Source organism: Gadus morhua, chromosome 15 (genome assembly GCF_902167405.1).
Source record: "Gadus morhua chromosome 15, gadMor3.0, whole genome shotgun sequence".
Lineage (NCBI taxonomy): Eukaryota > Metazoa > Chordata > Actinopteri > Gadiformes > Gadidae > Gadus > Gadus morhua.
Genome location: NC_044062.1, coordinates 5144028 through 5164027, shown reverse-complemented (window position 1 = coordinate 5164027; position 20000 = coordinate 5144028). Strand labels below are relative to the sequence as shown.

The 20000-nt window shown below is 48.6% G+C and overlaps 1 protein-coding gene across 1 annotated transcript in view; it reads right to left on the bottom strand.

Moving 5' to 3' along the window:
- itga9 (integrin, alpha 9) overlaps positions 1-20000 on the bottom strand; it is a 60979-nt gene that overhangs the window by 30672 nt on the left and 10307 nt on the right. Inside the window, 10 exon segments of the mRNA XM_030379312.1 lie at positions 5952-6112; positions 8526-8680; positions 9602-9647; positions 10067-10157; positions 11855-11949; positions 13755-13860; positions 14711-14848; positions 15275-15337; positions 16032-16117; positions 16844-16973. Of these exon segments, the coding sequence (XP_030235172.1) occupies positions 5952-6112; positions 8526-8680; positions 9602-9647; positions 10067-10157; positions 11855-11949; positions 13755-13860; positions 14711-14848; positions 15275-15337; positions 16032-16117; positions 16844-16973 (1071 nt within the window).

Genomic DNA, 20000 nt, shown 5'->3' with positions numbered 1-20000 from the left:
TCACGTAGGATTTTAAACTGCTATGAAAGTGCAAAATGTACAGTTTCACCTCCAAACATGCATTTCATAACGGTTATAGTGGCTAGGTTGTCAGGTTGTGGTCAGAGCCCAAGTCATAAAGTAGATAACCACAATCTGAAACCTCTTACATTGCATACATACCACGACTACATCCAATGTATGTAGTAGCCTTGTGTATGTATGCATGTGGTATCCTGTGTAGAAAGACCTAAAAGACAGATTACTGTTCGCAACCTTTCTTCCAAAAGCGGCATTTTTGTTCTGTGCGTTAAACAGCACACAGACACAAACATAAACACACACACACGCACACACGCTCACACGCAATCCCTCCGCAGTGGATGTGGGAATCATGGTGGGATAAATGCTTTCATTTTGGTCAGAATTGGCCACCCATTACGTTGCCTTGCGGTGGCATCGGGTGGCAGTAATGTGGCCTGCTGTCTACGAGGAAATGTTTTTAACCCAGCATGCCGAGCTGCCAGAAGCAACAGAACATCAAAATCAGTTCACTGTTTGGTTGCCGTTGAGTTAAGTAATAGGCATTTCGCTATAGCAACTGCTCACTGCGATCAAGCCATGGTAATTTGATACCAACAGAAAAAAACCTGATTTATGGGAATATACCGCGGTAACATCTTTGTAGTAGACAGGACTACTTATGTCAAATCGAGGATGACTCATTTTATTCGGTGAAACAAGACTGCAATCCACGTTCCGATAGAAAGAACTCTGGAAGGGACTTCAGTCGTGTTCCTTTTGGCATCACCATTCCGGGAAATCCTGTGCAAAATACTACCCTGAGCTAAAATAAGTACGACTCACTTCAGAGTATTTTTTCCACATTGAATCCACACAGTGCCCTGAAGACCAGAAGTTGCAGACAAAGCATTTTGTGATTTTTTTTTTACGACAGGATCTTAATCCTTTTTTTTTCACTTGAGTTATTGCCGCATACTATTTCTGTATATTTTAATTTTTTCCCTCCTCTTCTTTTCTTCTTCTTCTTCTTCTTCTTCTTCTTCTTCGTCCCATCCGGCTCTTAATAAATAGGTGCTTGACTCACTGGCGGCAGTAATGGAGGGCAGCTGGATGTGATTACCTTCCTGCCATGAACTCTCATTGTATCAGCTTTCTTGGCCGGGCCGTAAATGAAACCAGAGCAATGGAAGCGGGGGAATTGCGCGCTTTTCCTCACAACTGTAAAGCGAGCGGTCGGACAAAGCAGGCAGTGTGGCAGCGAGGACTTCAACTCTCAGCCACGTGCTACTCTGCTTTTGAGCAAGGAGTTAAAAGGAGAGAGGCGGTTCTCTCTGTGGGATGAAACAAGCGAACCTAGGGAGGCTAGGGTGTATCTGAACCAGGCTTGACTGTACTGGTTAATATCCCCTGGATGTTTGTTTCATGGAGTTTGGAGTATATTTGTGTGAAGAAGAAAGACGTACGTGTGTATTTTTTTTGATCATGGTACTCCTCATGCTTCTCAAAAGATGAATATGTTTATTTTTTTCAAGAGCATCTCCACAATGACATTCCCTGGCAAACATCCGATCCTACATCCTGTGTTTGGGAAAGACCCATTTCACAAATAACCCAGTCCATCTCACAACAACCTATCTGTGATAGCGTTCGCCCTCAGCTATCTGAGGCTTTGTAGCTACCTCCTTCCCAACAGCAGGGAAGACACTCAGACTCACAGACACATTCAGAGCTAAAAATAAAACAAATAAAAACAAACAAATGACAGCCATGCTTATATTAATCACCACCGCCCACTCAAGGACGTCTCAAAACAACATGGTATATATATATAGATATATGTATATATATGTATATCCTGTCCTCAACGACTGCCATGCAGCGTGGCTGGCATCCAGGGAGCCGGGATGGATGTCCTCGGGCCTCGTTTAGCTTTAATGCTGCCCCAGCCTGGAGCCAGCAGCCTGGAGCAGGCAGCGGACCAGCACCCTGTATTGGCCTGGAAAAAACAGCCTGGTGCCAGGAGCCGGTGCCCGGGCAGACATCAGATACGGGGGGGGGGGGGGGGGGCACACAGTCGTTTAGGGGGGGGACGGATGCGGGGTTGCACTCCGAGCTAATTTAGACAACCAACTGTCCCACAGACGTGCCTTCAGTTGCCTGTTCTAGCGTCTCTCCAGGGTCCGTGCTGGATCTGCGGGGAGATACGAAGCCGTGCGGAACCACAAATGGCATCCCCCCCCCCCTTCCCCCCCCTCCCCTTCCACCCTTCCGTTGGCACGGTTTCAAGGCATGTGCACGTGGCGGAGGCTGAAGAGATATTGCTGGATTATTCGACACGCGCGCGTGTACAGAGGGGACGGGAGAATGAACGCGGCTGTGTGATCCCGGAGCGAGGCCGGCCAGTGAAGTAGGGTTTAGCAGCTTACACAACAGGCCTGGGTCCATTACGGTTTGGAAGTCTGTGTGTCGAGGCTGGAAAATAGCATTCCCTGGTGACCTCGCGGAATAATAATCGGCGGGTTTAGATGAATGAAGTGTGACGCTGACAAGTTATTTTTACCCTGAGTACAACTACAAGAAGGTGTAAGAAAATAACTGAAAAGAATTACTGGATAGAAGACTCTCCCGAATTAGATGTGCAGTTGTCGTAGTAGTGAACATAAAATAAAGGCTAGCACTGATCGCGCTCCTCTGAAGTTCATTGTATACAACTTTCCATCCGCGGTATACATCCAAGTAACGCATAGCATGAAGCGTGGGCGAAACATTCCACAGAAGATGAAATCACACCTCCAAACCGCAGGCTGGCAAACTCTCAAGCATTTGCACTATTTCTGTTCTTACTGCCGTACCCCAAACTGAATTACTATGGGCTGCGTGGAGAAAGTGATTCATACCTGCGCGAGCCATTTCACTAGGAGTGGCCACTCTAACACGTTCAGCCAGGAAACAACAACGAAACGGTGTGCACACAATTACACAGTTATCTGCCCGTACTCATTTAAAAAGCAATCACAGCAGAACTCGCCCATCCGTAGGTACGACCCTAGCGAAGAGCGTGTATAGTTTATTTTGCTAATAATAACCAAACAATGAACATCTGGCGGGCTGGTTTGGTATAATGTAGCCCCTGCCAATGAAAGCATGTTCGAAATTATCCACATGAAAGACTCGCATAATATCACGATAGAAACGTTCTGTACCCCTTTGTGCTTCATATGTGCAGGTTTTGTGAGTTTGGACGTATTATACAATCCACATTCCACTTCTTTTTGATTTCAGAATATGCCGGCCTGTCCCTGAAACAGTCCTGCTGCTACTCAACTCAAACTAGGCAGAACAAATAGGACTTTAACCGTGTGCAGTTAAATTCCACCGTGAGCGTTACTGCGAAGCCAAAGGTCTTATTAGACAGTTTGATTTACTCGGCTCGCAAGAGGGGGCCGACAAATGGTCAGGGTGCAAACAGTGGAGCAGGAGAGTGGCCCAGAATAGTTCATGGAACGCTTCCACGGACCACTCGCGGATCAGAGCCACTACCTTCAACTTACTCCCAACCCTGACACTTTTTCCATTACCAGCGGCCAGCAGCGGGGAGCTCTGGTCAACATTACCACCGTGGTGTCAGCCAACACTTTCCTCCAAAGCAACACACAGCGACCTCGCTCAAGGATGTCTGTCTGCAGGTAGGACCGGGGGGCACGACATGAAACCCAGAACCTTTAGCAATGGGAGTGGAAGACCACGACCCACATGATCCATCCTGTCCCCCTTCTGTCCGACCCAAACTGCAGAGGCCTGTTCGGGAGCCAGACCCTCTGCAGGTTTAAACTCTGGAGGATTCATCTCAGGGAAGAGGAGGTGGGGGGGAAGAGGAGGTAGGGGGGGTTGAGGGGTACAAGACAGCTCCAGGAGATGTACTGGGCACCAGCTGTTTCCCATTATCATACCTCTTCAGGGCAGCTCTTACGGGAAGACACACGAGGAAGATAAACGATGAGACGGGGGCGCCCGGGACAGGCTACAGACACTTCTCCTCTCTGGGGGGGGCGAGAGGGGGGGCCGGATCCCCTTGTGATTACGGTGATTCTCCCCTTTTCCTGCTCACATTCTGGGCAGACGCCTCCGATGACGCGGGCCCAGAGGAGGTCACCGAGCAGCGTTTACGAGTCTGCGCTCCCCTTTACTTTTCCCCAATTGTCCGTAGCCGGTGTCGGGGGCGGGATGTAAACAGTCTGCGGTGATCTGGCGCGCTGCTGGAGCGACGGCCTCGCTCAGACTCTAATTACCGCCCCGGCTCGGCAGAGCAGGTGGAATTTTGGACGAGAAACATCGAAAGCAAAAAAAGAAAAAAGGGAAAGTAGAATACCAATCCTCCATCCGTAATACAAAAAGTGAAAAAATATACTGCGTCCGTGTAAACAAACTTTACCAGCAGGCCAGACTAAACATCCTCTCCCAGCCAGACACCCCGTGGACGGCTTTCACACTTTAACGCTCCAATCACAGGAAGGCGTAGCGCCGTGTAATAAGTCCTCCACGCTAAAGAGCCTTTCAATTAACAAATCACACCCCGACCGGACTGAGATTACACAGCTTGTCCCTCACAACCGCGCCGGCTCCACTGTCATCACAACCGCCCGCGTGGCGGTAGTTAAACCAGCACAGGTACGAGACAGCGCCCGAAGCTTGTTGAAGCCGCGGCCTGACGGATGAGCCTCCTAGCGCTCTCTAAGTGACGGGTGTTTATCTGTGGGACACTGAAGTACACCCGGAGCGACGCGAGGCTTTAGTCACCGCCTTAATGTAATGTGTGCGCTCATCGCTTTGCCCACCCAGCCTGGTGTGTTTGGGTTAGCGTTTTAAATGCTTCCCGCTTACTTTAAGCAGGACAGGCAATTTAAACGGTTTACTCTACTGTGAATTACAGTTAGGATGAAGAGAAACACCAAATCCAACTTCCCCCTGATAAGCAGAGCAGGACAAATCGATGTCCATTATAACAATAAGGAGTGAAAACACGACCATATAACGGGAAAGCCTTTGATATGTGTGTATAGGTGGGTTTGATTAACAGCCTCACAGCCTTTTCTCTGTGTTCGATACGAGTTCAGCGTGCTCCAAATGACCCAATGAAGTTCTCTCCCGCAGTGAAAGTGCCTGAAGTGCGGAGTTAATGATGCCGGTGAAATTTACAGGCCCCTGTGAATAACAGCATATTAGCGAGTTGGGGAAGGGGTCAGAGGAGGGGGTGGGGGTGCAGGGGGGGGGGGGGGGGGGGGGTTGTCAGAAACAGCCCCTAGGACGTAGACACGGCCTGGGTGTGTATACATGGCAGAGTCACCGTTCAAACAGCACACAGTAGGGGCCACTATGCAATGACAAAGGACACTATGTTTTCCTCTCCCTGTCCCATTCCTGCTTGGGGTGGGGGTCTGGGGTTTGCATTGAACCCTCTAGGGCTGGTAACACACATTCACAATGGTTCTGCTGCCCAGCAGGGGGGCTTGGGCCTGCTGAGGGCCCCCCCAAGGGGTCCCAGAACCCCAGGTGGTTGTTGTGTGACGATGTGGCTCACAGTGTCTCACAGGTTTAGAAACCGGATCAGAGCCTTTCCTCTGTATGGGGGGGGGGGGGGGGGGGGGGTAATTTAGGGTTTTTATTTTCAGACTGTTGTTTTGACTATCTGTCTGGAAGCATTGTTGTGTATGGGAGTAGCCCAGCTGCTATTGAAGCGATCAGAAACAAACACACACTAAAATAGCTACTATTTACTGTTATCGCGAAGGCGATGTTGATAGAAAGGGGAGGGTGATGTAATCAAGTTGTCAGAAAAATAGTCCGAGTCCCAGGTCGATGTGTACACCACACGCAGGCACAAGCACACAAACACCACACACACACACACACACACACACAAACACACACACACACACAGAGAGGCTTACCTTGACATATGCTGTGAAGTGCTGGCACACCTCCCTGTTGATGTCTAGGTTGAGCTGTTGGCTCAGCACGCTGACCGGAACGCCGTTCTGGGAGAAGTAGATGCGCGAGGGCTGGCCCCGCTGCCTCTTGTCCGCATCAGCCGTCAGGTTGTACAGCAGCTCTGCAGAGACACGCAAACACAGCTACAGCACACCACGTCAAGTAGACCGCTGTAGACCCGACAGCCTTCTGTGTGCATGCACGCGCGTGCGTGTGTGTTCTTGTGTGTGTGTGTTGGCTTGTGTGTGTGTGTGTGTGTGTGTTTGTGTATAGGTGTGTTTGTGCGTTAGTGTGTGTCTAGGCATGTGTGTGTGTGTGGGGGGGTGCGTGTGAGCATTAGTGTGTCTGTGTGTGTGCTTGAGTTTGTGTCTAGGTGTATGTGTGTGTGTTTGCGTGTGCGTGTGTGTGTGTGTTTGCTTGCGTGTGTGCATTAGTGTGTTTCTGTGTGTGTGTGTGTGTGTGTGTGTGTGTGTGTGTGTGTGTGTGTGTGTGTGTGTGTGTGTGTGTGTGTGTGTGTGTGTGTCTGTGTGTGTGTGCGTGTGTGCGTGTGTTGTAGTGTAGTGTGCAGCTGTCCACGGGTGTTGCTTTAAGAATGGCCTGTAAACGCCAGAGAAGGTGTGATAATTCCCGGTCAATTGAAAGTTAACACTTCATCGACTAATGCCAGCTAAGGACTCCAGCGCGTCATAATCAATAGGAACATTTTCCTTGTGTTTGCTTGTGGGTTATTGGAAAAAACCAAACACATTGTCCTCTCTGTGGCATTCAATTTCCCGGCTTGCCATGGACAGTCCTAACATAACCCAATACAGGATCCCAAGGCCTGCGGCACCATTGTTTCAGTGGTTCTTGTTTGTAATCCTCACACTAAACGCCGAAGAAGAATGCCGGTGCCTTTATGCAAAACAGATTTCATCCTGAGGTATTATTGTGGCTAAAGGTGAACAGACTGAGGAAGGGCAAACAAAGGAAATTAATTTTCCGACTGGCTAACTCGACTGGCGTGTGGTCGAAAGAGGACTTTTGCCATAACAACCGTCCCTCCTCGCCCCCCCTTCTATGACCGGCTTCACTGGAAAGAGACGGACCCACACCCCCTAACGCTTTCCAGAGATGCAGCCCCCGTAAGCCCCTGGTCAGACGTGACAGCGTCTTCCGAGCAAGACCATATTTGGACTTGGTTCCCAGTCCTCCTGCCTTCTCTCCATTTCCGTTGAATGAATCAGTCCCATTCTGTAGTAACTGCCTGAGCACGGGGGAGGAAGAGGGAGGGAGGGGGAGAGGGTGGAGAGGGTGTGTGTATGGGGGGGGGGGGGGGGGGGGGGGTGGTCCCGCTGGTAAAAACAGTGGGTGGGGCGGCCAACACACCCTTTCGTTTACACCAAAGCCTACTGTTCACCCCCCACCCCCTGCCTGTGGGGGGGGATGCCATGAGCTCACTCTTGCAGAGCGTCAGCAGGTTCTCATTAACCGGAGTCACCCAGAGTAGAGAGGTGCGGCCCTTTCCACGCCACGCGCCAGACTGCCAAACACACACAACAGAGGCCCCGTTTGTGACGCGCGGCTAGGGTCGTTATGTAACGGCGGTCTGGTCCTCCCCGTCCCCTGGGCCGGGGGGGGGGGGGGGGGGGAGTGGCACACCCAAACACTGTAGCGGGACAACACCCTGACGCCACGGCACACACTGAACACCCGCTGGACAACAGGCCGGCTACCAGAGGCGTGCCACGGCATGGGGATATGAATCGCCGTTAGCCACGAGCTAGCCACACAGCCGCTACCACTACACCCCGATTGCGTTCACAGAGTTATCGTCACTATCAAGTCGATTAAGAGCCGTTTTTTCTTCAAAAACGACTTGCAGGGAAATGATTGACATCTGGTTAAGGAACAAGAGGCTGGATTAGGTGTGTCACAGAGACCGGGGATCGAGTCCTGTGCCTTTCCGCTGGGAGACATCCACTTTAAAGGTTGTATCAGATTGTAGGCCGAAACATAAGTGATCACATTCATCCGATCTTTCCTCACAATCCGCTAGCTGCCCGCCCCATAAGCAGGCCGTCAAAAAACGGCGTCCCCGTAGGAAGCCTGTGCTCTGAGATCGCACACAAAAACAAATGGTACTACCAACCACTCAAAACCAAAATAACTAGTATCCCAACCAATCACCGACAAGGGGCGGGTGTTGTGGGGTTTTGCGCTGCGTTCATGATAGTTTTCACTTCAACATTTTCACTTGATAGTTTTTACTTCAACACCTTCACTTCCGTTTGCTGAATGCACAAAACACTTCTGTGTTTCAGGAAACAGGAAACACTTCTGTGTTTCAGGGAACAGGAAACACTTCTGTGTTTTGTGCATCCAGCAAATGGAAGCGAAAATGTTTGGGATCTCGCTTCAAATACCAACAGAAGGGACGTAACCCAACATCGTTGATACAACCTTTAACCTAACATCCATCGCCCCCCCTGGTTATCTCAGCCCCAATCCTGTTTGTGTTCTGTGCTGTGTGTGAAGGGGGGGGGGGGCTGTACCTATCTGTCCTGGCACCTGCCGTCCACGAAACTGCAGGCAGGCGGAGAGGTTGAAGCAGTTGAGGTTTTGGGGCCCCTTGTGGCACTGTGGCACCGTGATGTTGATGGACACGGGCAGGAAGATGAACACGTCCACGCTGATCACAGGGCGGGTCCTACAACAGGAACAGGAAACACAGAGAACAGGGGGAGAGGAGGAACAGGAAACACAGAGACGGGGGGAGAGGAGGAACAGGAAACAGAGAGACGGGGAGAGATGAGGAACAGGAAACACAGAGACAGGGGGAGAGATGAGGAACAGGAAACACAGAGACGGGGGGAGAGGAGGAACAGGAAACACAGAGACGGGGAGAGATGAGGAACAGGAAACACAGAGACGGGGAGAGATGAGGAACAGGAAACACAGAAACAGGGGGAGAGGAGGAACAGGAAACACAGTGTCAGGGGGAGAGGAGGAACAGGAAACACAGAGACAGGGGGAGAGGAGGAACAGGAAACACAGAGATGGGGAGAGAGGAGAGGTGGATTAAGACAGGGCGAGATATGGATGAGGATTAGATGTTCTTAACAAGCGGCAGACAGGAGATGCGGGCGTCTGAGCAGATTTAAAGGACTACCGAGTAAATAAAGTCATGGTAATACAAATAATAAATAAATAAGACTATGCTAAGAACTAACAAAAAAATATCCATATGTAATAAAGACATATATACACAGTAGTAGGAATAAAGTCGAACAAAGATGTATGTTTAAACATTGTTTGTAGCAGACACACATAATTGAGCGTGTCTAAGGTGTGCAGAAGTCCAGATGTGTGTTTAGGGGATTGTGTCTGTCTGTCTGTCTGTCTGTCTGTCTGTCTGTCTGTCTGTGTGTATATATATATGTGTGTGTGTGTGTGTGTGTGTGTGTGTGTGTGTGTGTGTGTGTGCGTGCGTGCGTGCGTGCGTGCGTGCGTGCGTGCGTGCGTGCGTGTGTGTGTGTGAGAGACCAGGCGTTCAACCATCTCAGGAGAGCAGTGAACTGTGAGCTTCATTCTAGTGGAGGAAGAAGGCGCCATACTGGCAGCTACCTACCTCAACAGCACCACGCTGTCGGCCATGAACGCCCCAATGGTGACATCTGCAACAAGACACATAAACGTTGAGTGTGAGAAAAAAGCAATAAAACGACCGGAAAAAATTAAACCAGGAAAATGTGTTTAAAATGTGTTCCTTACACCTGCCATGTCTACACAATAGACAGAGGCCATTCACATTGAATCACTGCGATACTTGTTTAGCTGGCTCGGAAACTGAAACTCTGCAGTGGAAGCCCCTAAACAAGATGCCTTTTGTTTCGCGGAAACTAGCCCGCCAATTTTGAAAGACTTTTGGGGATGAAACCGAGGCTTAAACCGTCTAATTGTCTCCTGTTTGATGTCTTTGTTTTTTAAATTGCCAGACAGGCCTCTTTGTTAGCCTAAAGCCTTCGCTGTCTGTTCTTTACTCCTCACCCCAACTCCTTACCCAAACCTCAAAGTCTGTTCTCTGTGCCCCTACCTGCGTATCCGTTGCCATCCATGTCCACACTGCCAGAGATGGACTGGCCGAACATCTGCAGGCCCGGGCTGATGGTACGTCCAGACAACCGCTGTCGGGGAAGGGAACAGCTGGCTGAGCAACAGCATCCACACACATACATGCATCATGCAGCGAAACATTTATTGGGACGATAAAATATGATTGTAAAAGTTTCTCCTTTAATAAGCGAGTGAAAGTAAAGCATGGGCTTCAGTTTATGGATGCTAAAAATGGAATGGAATGTGTGTAAGGAATATGTGAATAATTCATAAGTTAGTTCATTAGAAGCCTGGCGTTTTTTATGCATATGGTTAATGTTAATACATGATACTGTGTGGGATCCCATCGCCGGCGACAAAGATGACTAAATCTGAATCGCTGAGCAGCGAATGACCACAATGAATGAATAAATAAAACCCACTCCCACTCGTTAAACAGAATCATCTGCGGGTACGTAGGCAGAAACACATGTGAAACCTGAGATTCAGGGCTTTTGGGGCATCTCTGCTGGAGGAGGGGGGTGGAGGGGAGAGGGGGAGCGGGGGGGGGGGGGGGTTACTCAACCACCGTGCTGCGCTGCCTGTGTGCCTCAGAGCAAGGGGGGAGAGAGAGAGAGAGAGAGACGCCTCTCAAAGCCAGGCGGAGCCGGGCGGTCGTGCTCCAACCGTCAACCCGCCCCGTCGCGACGAGGGAGCGGGCGAACGAGAGACGCTTTGTAGTCGCTAATGAAAACAAGCTACCGGTTTGGTAACGGGTCTGAACCCGACGTCGGACTGAACCCGACGTCGGTGAGAAAGACAAACCAAGGCTGAAAACTGATTCCCAGTTGGCTGTGGTGGGGAACCACCTGGGTAGGTTACCGCATATTACCCAGATACTGCAACGGTTGCAGAGTCAGCACACACACGCACATGTCTCCGCTCTTGGCTGCTCCGCGCACCGCTGTGCTGCGAGGCTGGCAGAGCCCCGCTCGTTAAAAGGAGATGACGGAATCCGTTTTACACAACGCCGTTCGCAGCGCGCGCAGAAAGGAAGACCGTCAGCAGCGTCGGTTTAAGATGTTTGTTCCCCAACAATCATAAAATACTGGATCGTTTTGTGGATGCCTTTCTAGTCCATGGTCTCATTAGGCTATTGTTTGTATCGCTCCAAAAATAACACAGCCACGTCTTGGGTTGGCAAGTGAAAGTGTGTGTGTGTGTGTGTGTGTGTGTGTGTGTGTGTGTGTGTGTGTGTGTGTGTGTGTGTGTGTGTGTGTGGTCGTGTGTGTGTGTGTGTTTGTGTGGTCGTGTGTGGTCGTGTGTTTGTGTATCGGCATGTGTGTGGGTGTGTGTGTTCGTGTGTGTGTGAGTATGTGTGTGTGTGTCGGCAGTGTGTTTGGGTCTGTGTGTGCGTGTGTGTGTGGCCACTTTTGTGTGTGTGTGTGTGTCGGCGTGTGTGTGTCGGGGTGTGTTTGTGGCTGCATGCTTGTGCGGGTGCGTGCGTGTGTGCGTCTGTGTGTGTGTGGCCACTTTTGTGTGTGTGTGTGTGTGTGTGTGTGTGTGTGTGTGTGTGTGTGTGTGTCTGTGTCTGTGTGGATGTGTGCGCATGTGTGTGTGTGCACGCGTGCATGTCTTTGTATCGGTGTGTGTGTGTGTGTGTGTGTGTGTTTGTGTGTACTCATGTACGTGTTTTTCTTTATATTGGTGTGTGTGTGAGTGTGTGCGTGCGTGTGTGTACTCGTGTGCGTGCGTGTCTTTGTATTGGTGTGTGTGTGCGTGTCCTTACCATGGAGTACTTGGTGATAATCCCCTCGCTGTCCCCGTGGTAGATGTACACAGCTCCTGCAAACTCCTCTTCCTTAGGAGCACCGATGGCCACATCTACAGGGACAACAGACCAGCGGAGCACTGAGATTACATCGGCTGCTTCAATAGGACGTTTGAAAATGAATATGGATATCAACACTGTTACTGTGAAAGAAAGAAAGAAAGAACGAAAGAATGGGAGGAAGATAGATCAAAAGAAAGAGAAAGAAAGAAAGACAGAGAGACAGAAGGAAAGAAAGGAAGAAAGGAAGGAAGAAAGAAAGAAAGAAAGAAAGAAAGAAAGAAAGAAAGAAAGAAAGAAAGAAAGAAAGAAAGAAAGAAGGAAAGAAAGAAAGAAGGAAAGGTTAAAGTGAAGGTGAATCTTCCATTGAGTCATTGTTTGCCCAGGTGGACCACCTATGGGCTAGGAAAGGATTTTGCATTGAAAGCCTTTTAATAGACACTAAAAGGTTATCAGTGGCCGTAAAACAGAATGAGCTGCCCAGCGAGTGTTGAACCAACAATGTAAAGACCTGGCCCAATAGCTCAGATCGACATTTATGGACTTTTCCATTCTTAAACTCAAGCCCTCCAAGGAATGTCCCATTATGAATCTAAGATCATTAAAAACTAATTTACTGAGGCTAGTGCATTTAAACCAGTTAACTCACGCAAATAATTCATAGATGAACATTCCGAATTCATAAACGTATTACTATAACTAAATCATCCAAGGATTCATTCATGCAGCTTGTGACAAGCATCTCACAATGAACGTCTGGTGCTGCGTTGGCAGCTGAGAGCCGGCACTTAAGCCATTACCGAGCCCACATCCCCCCTAGTGAAAGGCCCTGATGAGTTACTACGTCCCGGGTGACTAGTGTCTGTGGTGCACGCTGTTCCAGGCGGCAGGCCCCGGGGCCTTCTCCCACCCAGACCTCCACCCAGGGGCCGTTTCCCAGCCATAAACGAAACAACCGGCCCCATCGGAGCCGGTTAGAGTGTGGGAGAAAAAAAAGCGAAGAAAACACTAATGGCTTTAATTAATCACATGTGATTGCGCAGTTTAGCGAACACAAGGCGGTGACTTCTGATGACGCGATCCCCCCGGGGAGATGAGAGCAGTAGTGTGTTTCTCAGAACGAGGGGAATTCAGTTCACCGGGCAGAGTGCGACGACCAAAAAGGGTTTCAATTGAGGGTTGATTCGTTCAAAACTGTGGAAGAAGTATAAACTGCATGACTATATTATCCTAATAGCAGGAGCTACTAGACTTTGACTACAGTAAAGCAATTATTTCCACCTTGATGGGATAGTACTGAGTCATTGCCCCTCAGAAGGGGAATCCCAAGACATATAACCTAAAATAAAGAGCTTTAAGTTATGGCGTGTGATGAGGACAAGTGTTAACAAAAGCTTAAAGGGGACCTATTATGCTTTTTCGACTTTTATGACCTATAAACGTTGTTATAATGATTGATAGTCATGTTTAACCATACACAAAAAACAATGTAGATTTTCGGGAAACTCTTCCTCTCATCTGGGCGCTTTCAGCATTCTCTGTCAACGCTCGGTTTCGTCCTTCTCCGCCCCCTCGCAAGCGCGCACGTGCGGGCAGATTTGACCAGTCATATGGGGGCGTGGCAGGAGTGCCTCTACGTCGATGATTTCCCGGAAATGCGAACAAGTGAATCGCAAACGCTGTCCCGAGTGTTTAGCGCTCTGCACAGCCACCCCAGACTGTCAGCAAGGAATACGTCGAAATACATGTACGTCATTATTTGACACTTTAGTATGGTTAAACATGACTATCAATCAATATAACAACGTTTATAGGTCATAAAAGTCGAAAAAGCATATCTGGCGTATCGATCACTGACCTTGATAGCCGTCGTCGTCGATGTCCCCGATCGCCGCAATGCTTTCTCCGAAATGTGCGTTGTAGGCGTTGTCTCCCTTCAAGACTGCGGCCTCCTCCATCAATCCCTGGAAACAGAACGAGACGACATGGTTTGCATTCGTCTGAGTTGTTCAATGGTTGACTACTGCCGTGTTGAAACCGGGGTTGATATTTCCAGGGTTTCACCCCATGACTAAAAACAAAGCTGTGAACACAACTTCCATTTACTGAACAAGCCGTAGCAGAAAACGACTCTTAATCATTGTATGCTGAACAATTCTACTGCTGGATCCAATGATGGGTTCACATTGTTGTTGTATGAAAGTCGAAACAACAGTGGTCTGAGTTACATCAAGCACTAACGACTGACAGATCGAGCAAACACAATTATCTAGTCGTACGAAAAACCGCTTCCACTCAGGTTAAACAAAACTGATTGATGGATGGCTGCAGGTCTCACACACACACAAATACGCACACACAGCAAATAGCGAACACACACACACACACACACACACACACACACACACAATGAACACAAATACACAGCGCAAGCACAAACACACACACACATTGGGATAAAACATACACACAGTGAACACACTCACACACAGAAACACACACAGCGAACACACACACAGACACACACACACACACACACACACACACACACACAGTGAACACGCATACACAGCGCAATCACACAGATTGTAATCACACATGCAAAAAAACACAGCAAAAACAAACACACACACAACGTGAACACACACACACACACACACACACAACACAAACACAGAGTGAACACAAACACACACACACACACACACACACACACACACACACACACACACACACACACACACACACACACACACGACTTTAGGCAGAGCAGTAGTGAGCAGCGCTGCGGTGTGTCCCCTCTGAGCCACTCACGTTGCCCCTGCTGAGGTAAACAGTGACCTGGCCCTCGTCCCGCACGTGGCTGTGCATGGGGGCGCCCACCAGCAGGTCTGATAGGCCGTCCCGGTTCAGATCAACCCCACACAACGAGGAGCCAAAGTAAGAGCCCATCTGGAACCGAGCCAAGCCACAAAGCAATGGGGTCAGAATACAGTGCCAAACACAAGGTCCAAATACAACCAAAACCACCCCCCCCCCCCCCCCCCCCCTTCCCCCAACACCAACACACAACCCCCCCCACACAACCCCTTTCAACACTCAAACACGTCAAACTCAGTTCCCAAGTCCTTAATCTGCCGGCTGTACTTCCTCAATGGGTTTGAATACAAGATGGATATTAGCGCAGTGTTGTAATGCGTGAGTAGCTTTCTGGCTCTGATTTGAGGGGTTTCTCCTAAGTCGCTGAAACACTTGAAACAGAGGTAAATACTGGGTTCTACAGGGCTAAACAGATAGGCTAGCTACATAATGGCCACGTCTAATGAAACACGAGTATATCACGTACATTCTAACCTCAATAGAGAGACAGACACTTACTATACTCCCGGAGGCTTCAAAAGTCTTGACCAGAGATCCTCCCTCGATTTTAAAAATGTACGCCTGAGGAGAAGCATGTCAATCAATGTCCATCAGAAGCACAGGTTCACAAGGACACACACACACACACACACGCACGCAAGCACACACACACACACACACACACGCACGCACGCACACACACAAACACACACATCCATAGATTTAAAAACAATAATACAGATACAATATTAAATACTTGTGCTGTCAGTTAAACACAAATTAACGGCGTTAACGCAAACCAATTTTAACGGCGTTAATTTTTTTATCGTGCAATTAACGCAATTCTTTTTTTCTTTGGCTCAAAACAAAGAAGCAGTAGCCTGACTGCTGTGTTCAAGGCAGTATGTTTGTATGTTCATCGTTTAATTGCACTATAGGTTTTTTTTTTGTATCGTCCTGTTTTGATCAGTATATGCCAATTTTGTTATCAATAAAAAAACATTTGTCAACGCAAGCCGATACACTTCTCCATGTTGATAAGAGCATTAAAATGAGAAAAATTCATCGGACAAAGAAATCAAGGGATATTTAGCATAGAAAAAACATTTGCGATTAATCGCGATTGCTCGCGATTAATCGTGAGTTAACTATGACATTAATGTGATTAATTGCGATTAAATATTTGAATCGCTTGACAGCACTACTAAATACTAAATACTACAGTAATCCATACTATAATATTAAGGACATAATGTAAGAGAGCCAGGGGTCCTACCTTTCCACTGCCGCTGCTCTGGGGGGCCCCAGCGGCCACATCCATGACGTTGGGGGCGGAGAAGTGTCCCGCGGTCACCGCGTAGCCTGCACCCAACCAGAGACACGCCCTAACTGTGAGTCCACGGGACACACTGTGTGTGTGTGTTTGCGCGTGTGTTAGTATATGTGTTGGTGTGTGTTTAACTGTAAATGCCTGTTTGTGTGTGCGAGTATTTGTGCGTGTGTTTGTGCATGTGTGTGTCTGTGTGTTAGATTGTGTGTTGTGCATGTGCAGGCGGGTATGATGCGTGTGTGTGTGTGTGTGTGTGTGTGTGTGTGTGTGTGTGTGTGTGTGTGTGTGTGTGTGTGTGTGTGTGTGTGTGTGTGTGTGTGTGACAGGGTATGTGCGTGTACGTGCAGGCGGGCGTGTATGGGCCGGGGTGTCTGTGTGTACGATTGCATGTGAGTGTGTATATGTGTGTATTTGTGAGTGTGTGCGAGCAAGCATGTGTGTATATGTTTGTGTATGTGTGCGAGAGTGTATGTGTGTATATGGATGTGTATGGATGTGTGTGTGTGCATGTGTGCATGTGTATGTGTGCCAGCGTGTGTGTATATGGATGTGTATGGATGTTTGTGTGTGTATGTGTATGTGTGTATGCGTGCGAGCGTGTGTGCATATGGGAGTGTATGGATGTGTGTATATGTATGTGTGTATTCGTGCGAGCGTGTGTGGATATGGATGTGTGTGGATGTGTGAGTAATATGTGTGTGTATGTGTGTATGCGTGCGAGCGTGTGTGATTCCCATGACAGGGCCGGGCTGCCTCACCGAGGTATTTGAAGTGATCGGATTTCACCTCCTCCTTGTTGAGGTTGTAGAAGGTGTTGGAAGACATGTTGTACACCTTGATGGTTCCAGTCCAGTAGTAGGACCCCGGAGCCCCCATTACCACCAGCTCCTGAGCACACACAGAACCACACAGAACCGCACACACACACACACACACACACACACACACACACACACAACCACAAAACCACACGAGAACCCCCACAGACACAAACACGCACACATACACAAACAAAGAAAGAAACACACAAACACGCCGGCACATACACAGACAAAGACACAGACATGCACACGCGCGCGCGCGCACGCACGCGCACACACACACACACACACACACACACACACACACACACACACACACACACACACACACACACACACACACACACACACACACACACACACACACACACACACACACACACACACACACAGAAAGACTTGTTTGAGACCGATTGTCTTTGACGCAGATCATTTTCCCAGCCGTACTGTGAAAACACTAAGAACACAGACTGGCACCCGCACAAACACAGAAAATACCTACACACTCCCACACACACACACACACACGCGCGCTGACACACCAGAGGGTGAAGTTCTGGTTAACCAGCGACCGCAGACTGGGTCGCACTATCTAACTCCCAACCACATCGCCGGGATAAAGAGCAGCTGTAGCAGACCGCTTTGATGTTCCCTCTTTCAGGAATCCAGGGCCTCAGTCGAAAATCATAGCTGTGAACTGGTCTCGGTCACGGCCTTATGCTCGTTGTTCTCAGCAATTAAAGACCCATAACCAGAAAGGAAATACAGAGTGGTGTGAAGAGGCCTTCCACTGACTGAGAGAGAGAGTGAGAGAGAGCGAGAGCGAGAGCGAGAGGGAGAGGGAGAGAGATTGAGAGAGTGAGAGAGTGACGGAGAGATTGAGAGAGAGGGACAGAGAGAGAGAGAAAGTGAGGGAGAGAGACAGAGGGAGGAAGAGAGAGAGAGAGAGAGAGAGAGAGAGAGAGAGAGAGAGGAAGAGAGAGAGAGAGAGAGAGAGAGAGAGAGAGAGAGAGAGAGAGAGAGAGAGAGAGAGAGAGAGAGAGAGAGAGAGAGAGAGAGAGAGAGAGAGAGAGAGAGAGAGAGAGGGACAGAGAGAGAGAGAGAGAGAGAGAGAGAGAAATAAAATAAATGACATCTTGTTTGGTTCTATTTCCTCTCACCTGAGCTCCTATTTTAAACATTTCTACGCGAACCTCAAACCAACTTTACCATATTTTCTTAAGAGCGCGATACTCAACATTGTACTCGATACCTTAACAAATAGCTACCAACAAGCACAATGTTGTCCGAGCGCTGTGCTGTGAATATAACATCTGCAGTGAGTGAGCGAAAGACAGACTCCAGCAGCTTTCTGTCTGGCTATGGTTCCTTCAGAATACCTGACATTCTGCGGGCGGAGAAAATTCTGTAATTTAAAAAGCGAAAAACAGTGGAGTATTGGTGGCATGTTGTTTCGGGGTACTAGGGTTATTTCATATCCGAGTTGAATTGTACAACGCAAACTCTCTCAAGAATCCTCTTAAAAGTCTCTTGTGAAATACATTCAAAACAAATATGAGGAGTTTTTAGTGACGTCTCACAGGCTGAAGTCATTCACAATTTAAGTTACAATTTACATGATTTATTTTGAAACCCGATTCCAGGTGGTGGATTCAAAATGTTTATCCAAGCATTATTGTAAGAATACTAAGTGTAACAAACTGCGGAGGGTAATTTAGAAAGCAAATACAGCAAATTACAGAGCAGAGTAATACGCTCAGTGGCAAAATAAATATTTTGTTTAAAATAATAACGATTTTCAAACTCTCCATGTAAGCGTTGCAAGAAAATTGCAGTTCAATTGACTAACCTTTGCACAAAAATATCCAAATATCAATCTTAATATTCAGATCGCGATCGAGCAAGGAAACCTAGCCATAAGGAATGTGTGTGTGCTCTCTACGGCCAAGGAAGTCAAAGAACCAATGATCCGAGACATGCTTACATTAATCTTGAACATGTGTCCTCAATTGAGCATAACTGCAACCTACGATTTTAGAAGACTTCCAGCACATGTTTGCCCTGGGCAAAAAATAAGGGACGTATTGTATCACTACCGTGTTGAATACAAAGCCTACATTAAACTGACGGGTGACATCACCTTCACAATCTAGCAGCTTTTCCTGTGTGTCCGTTTGACCTCCGCTGAGCTAAACGGCGTGTAGACTCCGCCTGACTTTTGCCCCAGCTGCCTCAGTTGATTTAGCCAGACCCCTCCTAATGTCAAGGCCACATCCATTGCCTCTTCTAACATCAATGCTATCACTGCTAATGCCGATATCAGCGCCAACCTTTCCGAAATCTTACACCGACACACAACTGTCGTAACCAGAGGGGCCTTATGGGGAGAGGAAAGACGGAGGATATGAGTCTGCTATCTGCAAGTAGGGCACAGTAGTGGGAAAGGAAACTTTATTTTCCTTTATCATTATCTCTGCTGGAGGCGGGCCAGAGCGGCTCTGCAGTGCCTGTAAACAAAGACCCAGAGGAGCGAAAGGTCTCCGCTGCTTTCATTCCCACCTCCCAGCTCATCCATGGGGTTGGACGGCCACAACGTTTGACTTATCCCCCCCCCCCCCCAGAGGCTCACATGTTTAACAAAAGAGACGTATGGTAAACTCTGTTATTCTTCCCTTCAGACACAGTGTGTGATGTCAAAAATCCCCGTGACAGTCAATCCTAGACATTACGGTTGGAGTAGAGTAATTTGTGTGCCCAGGGGATGGTTGGGTCGGCCAGAGTGTTTTTTTTTTTTTGTCCCCGCTCGGAGAGAACAAACGCGGCATAACTCGTGTGTCACGCTTATCGGCCGACATCCCGAAGCATCCGCTGACATCGCCGTCTGTCTGGCGCACGCCGCACAGACGCTACCGTGGACCTCCGTTGTTGTCCAGAAGAGATAATAAAACATGGCAGCGCAGCCTCGCTCCATTCCAGTGCATCGCTTCCCCACATATCTGGCGCGCTTGGCTTGTGTAAGCGGCTGTCTAGACAGACAATACGCGAGAAGAAGCGAAAACAAATACTGCTTTTTGCTCGTCTGCTCCAGACGTGA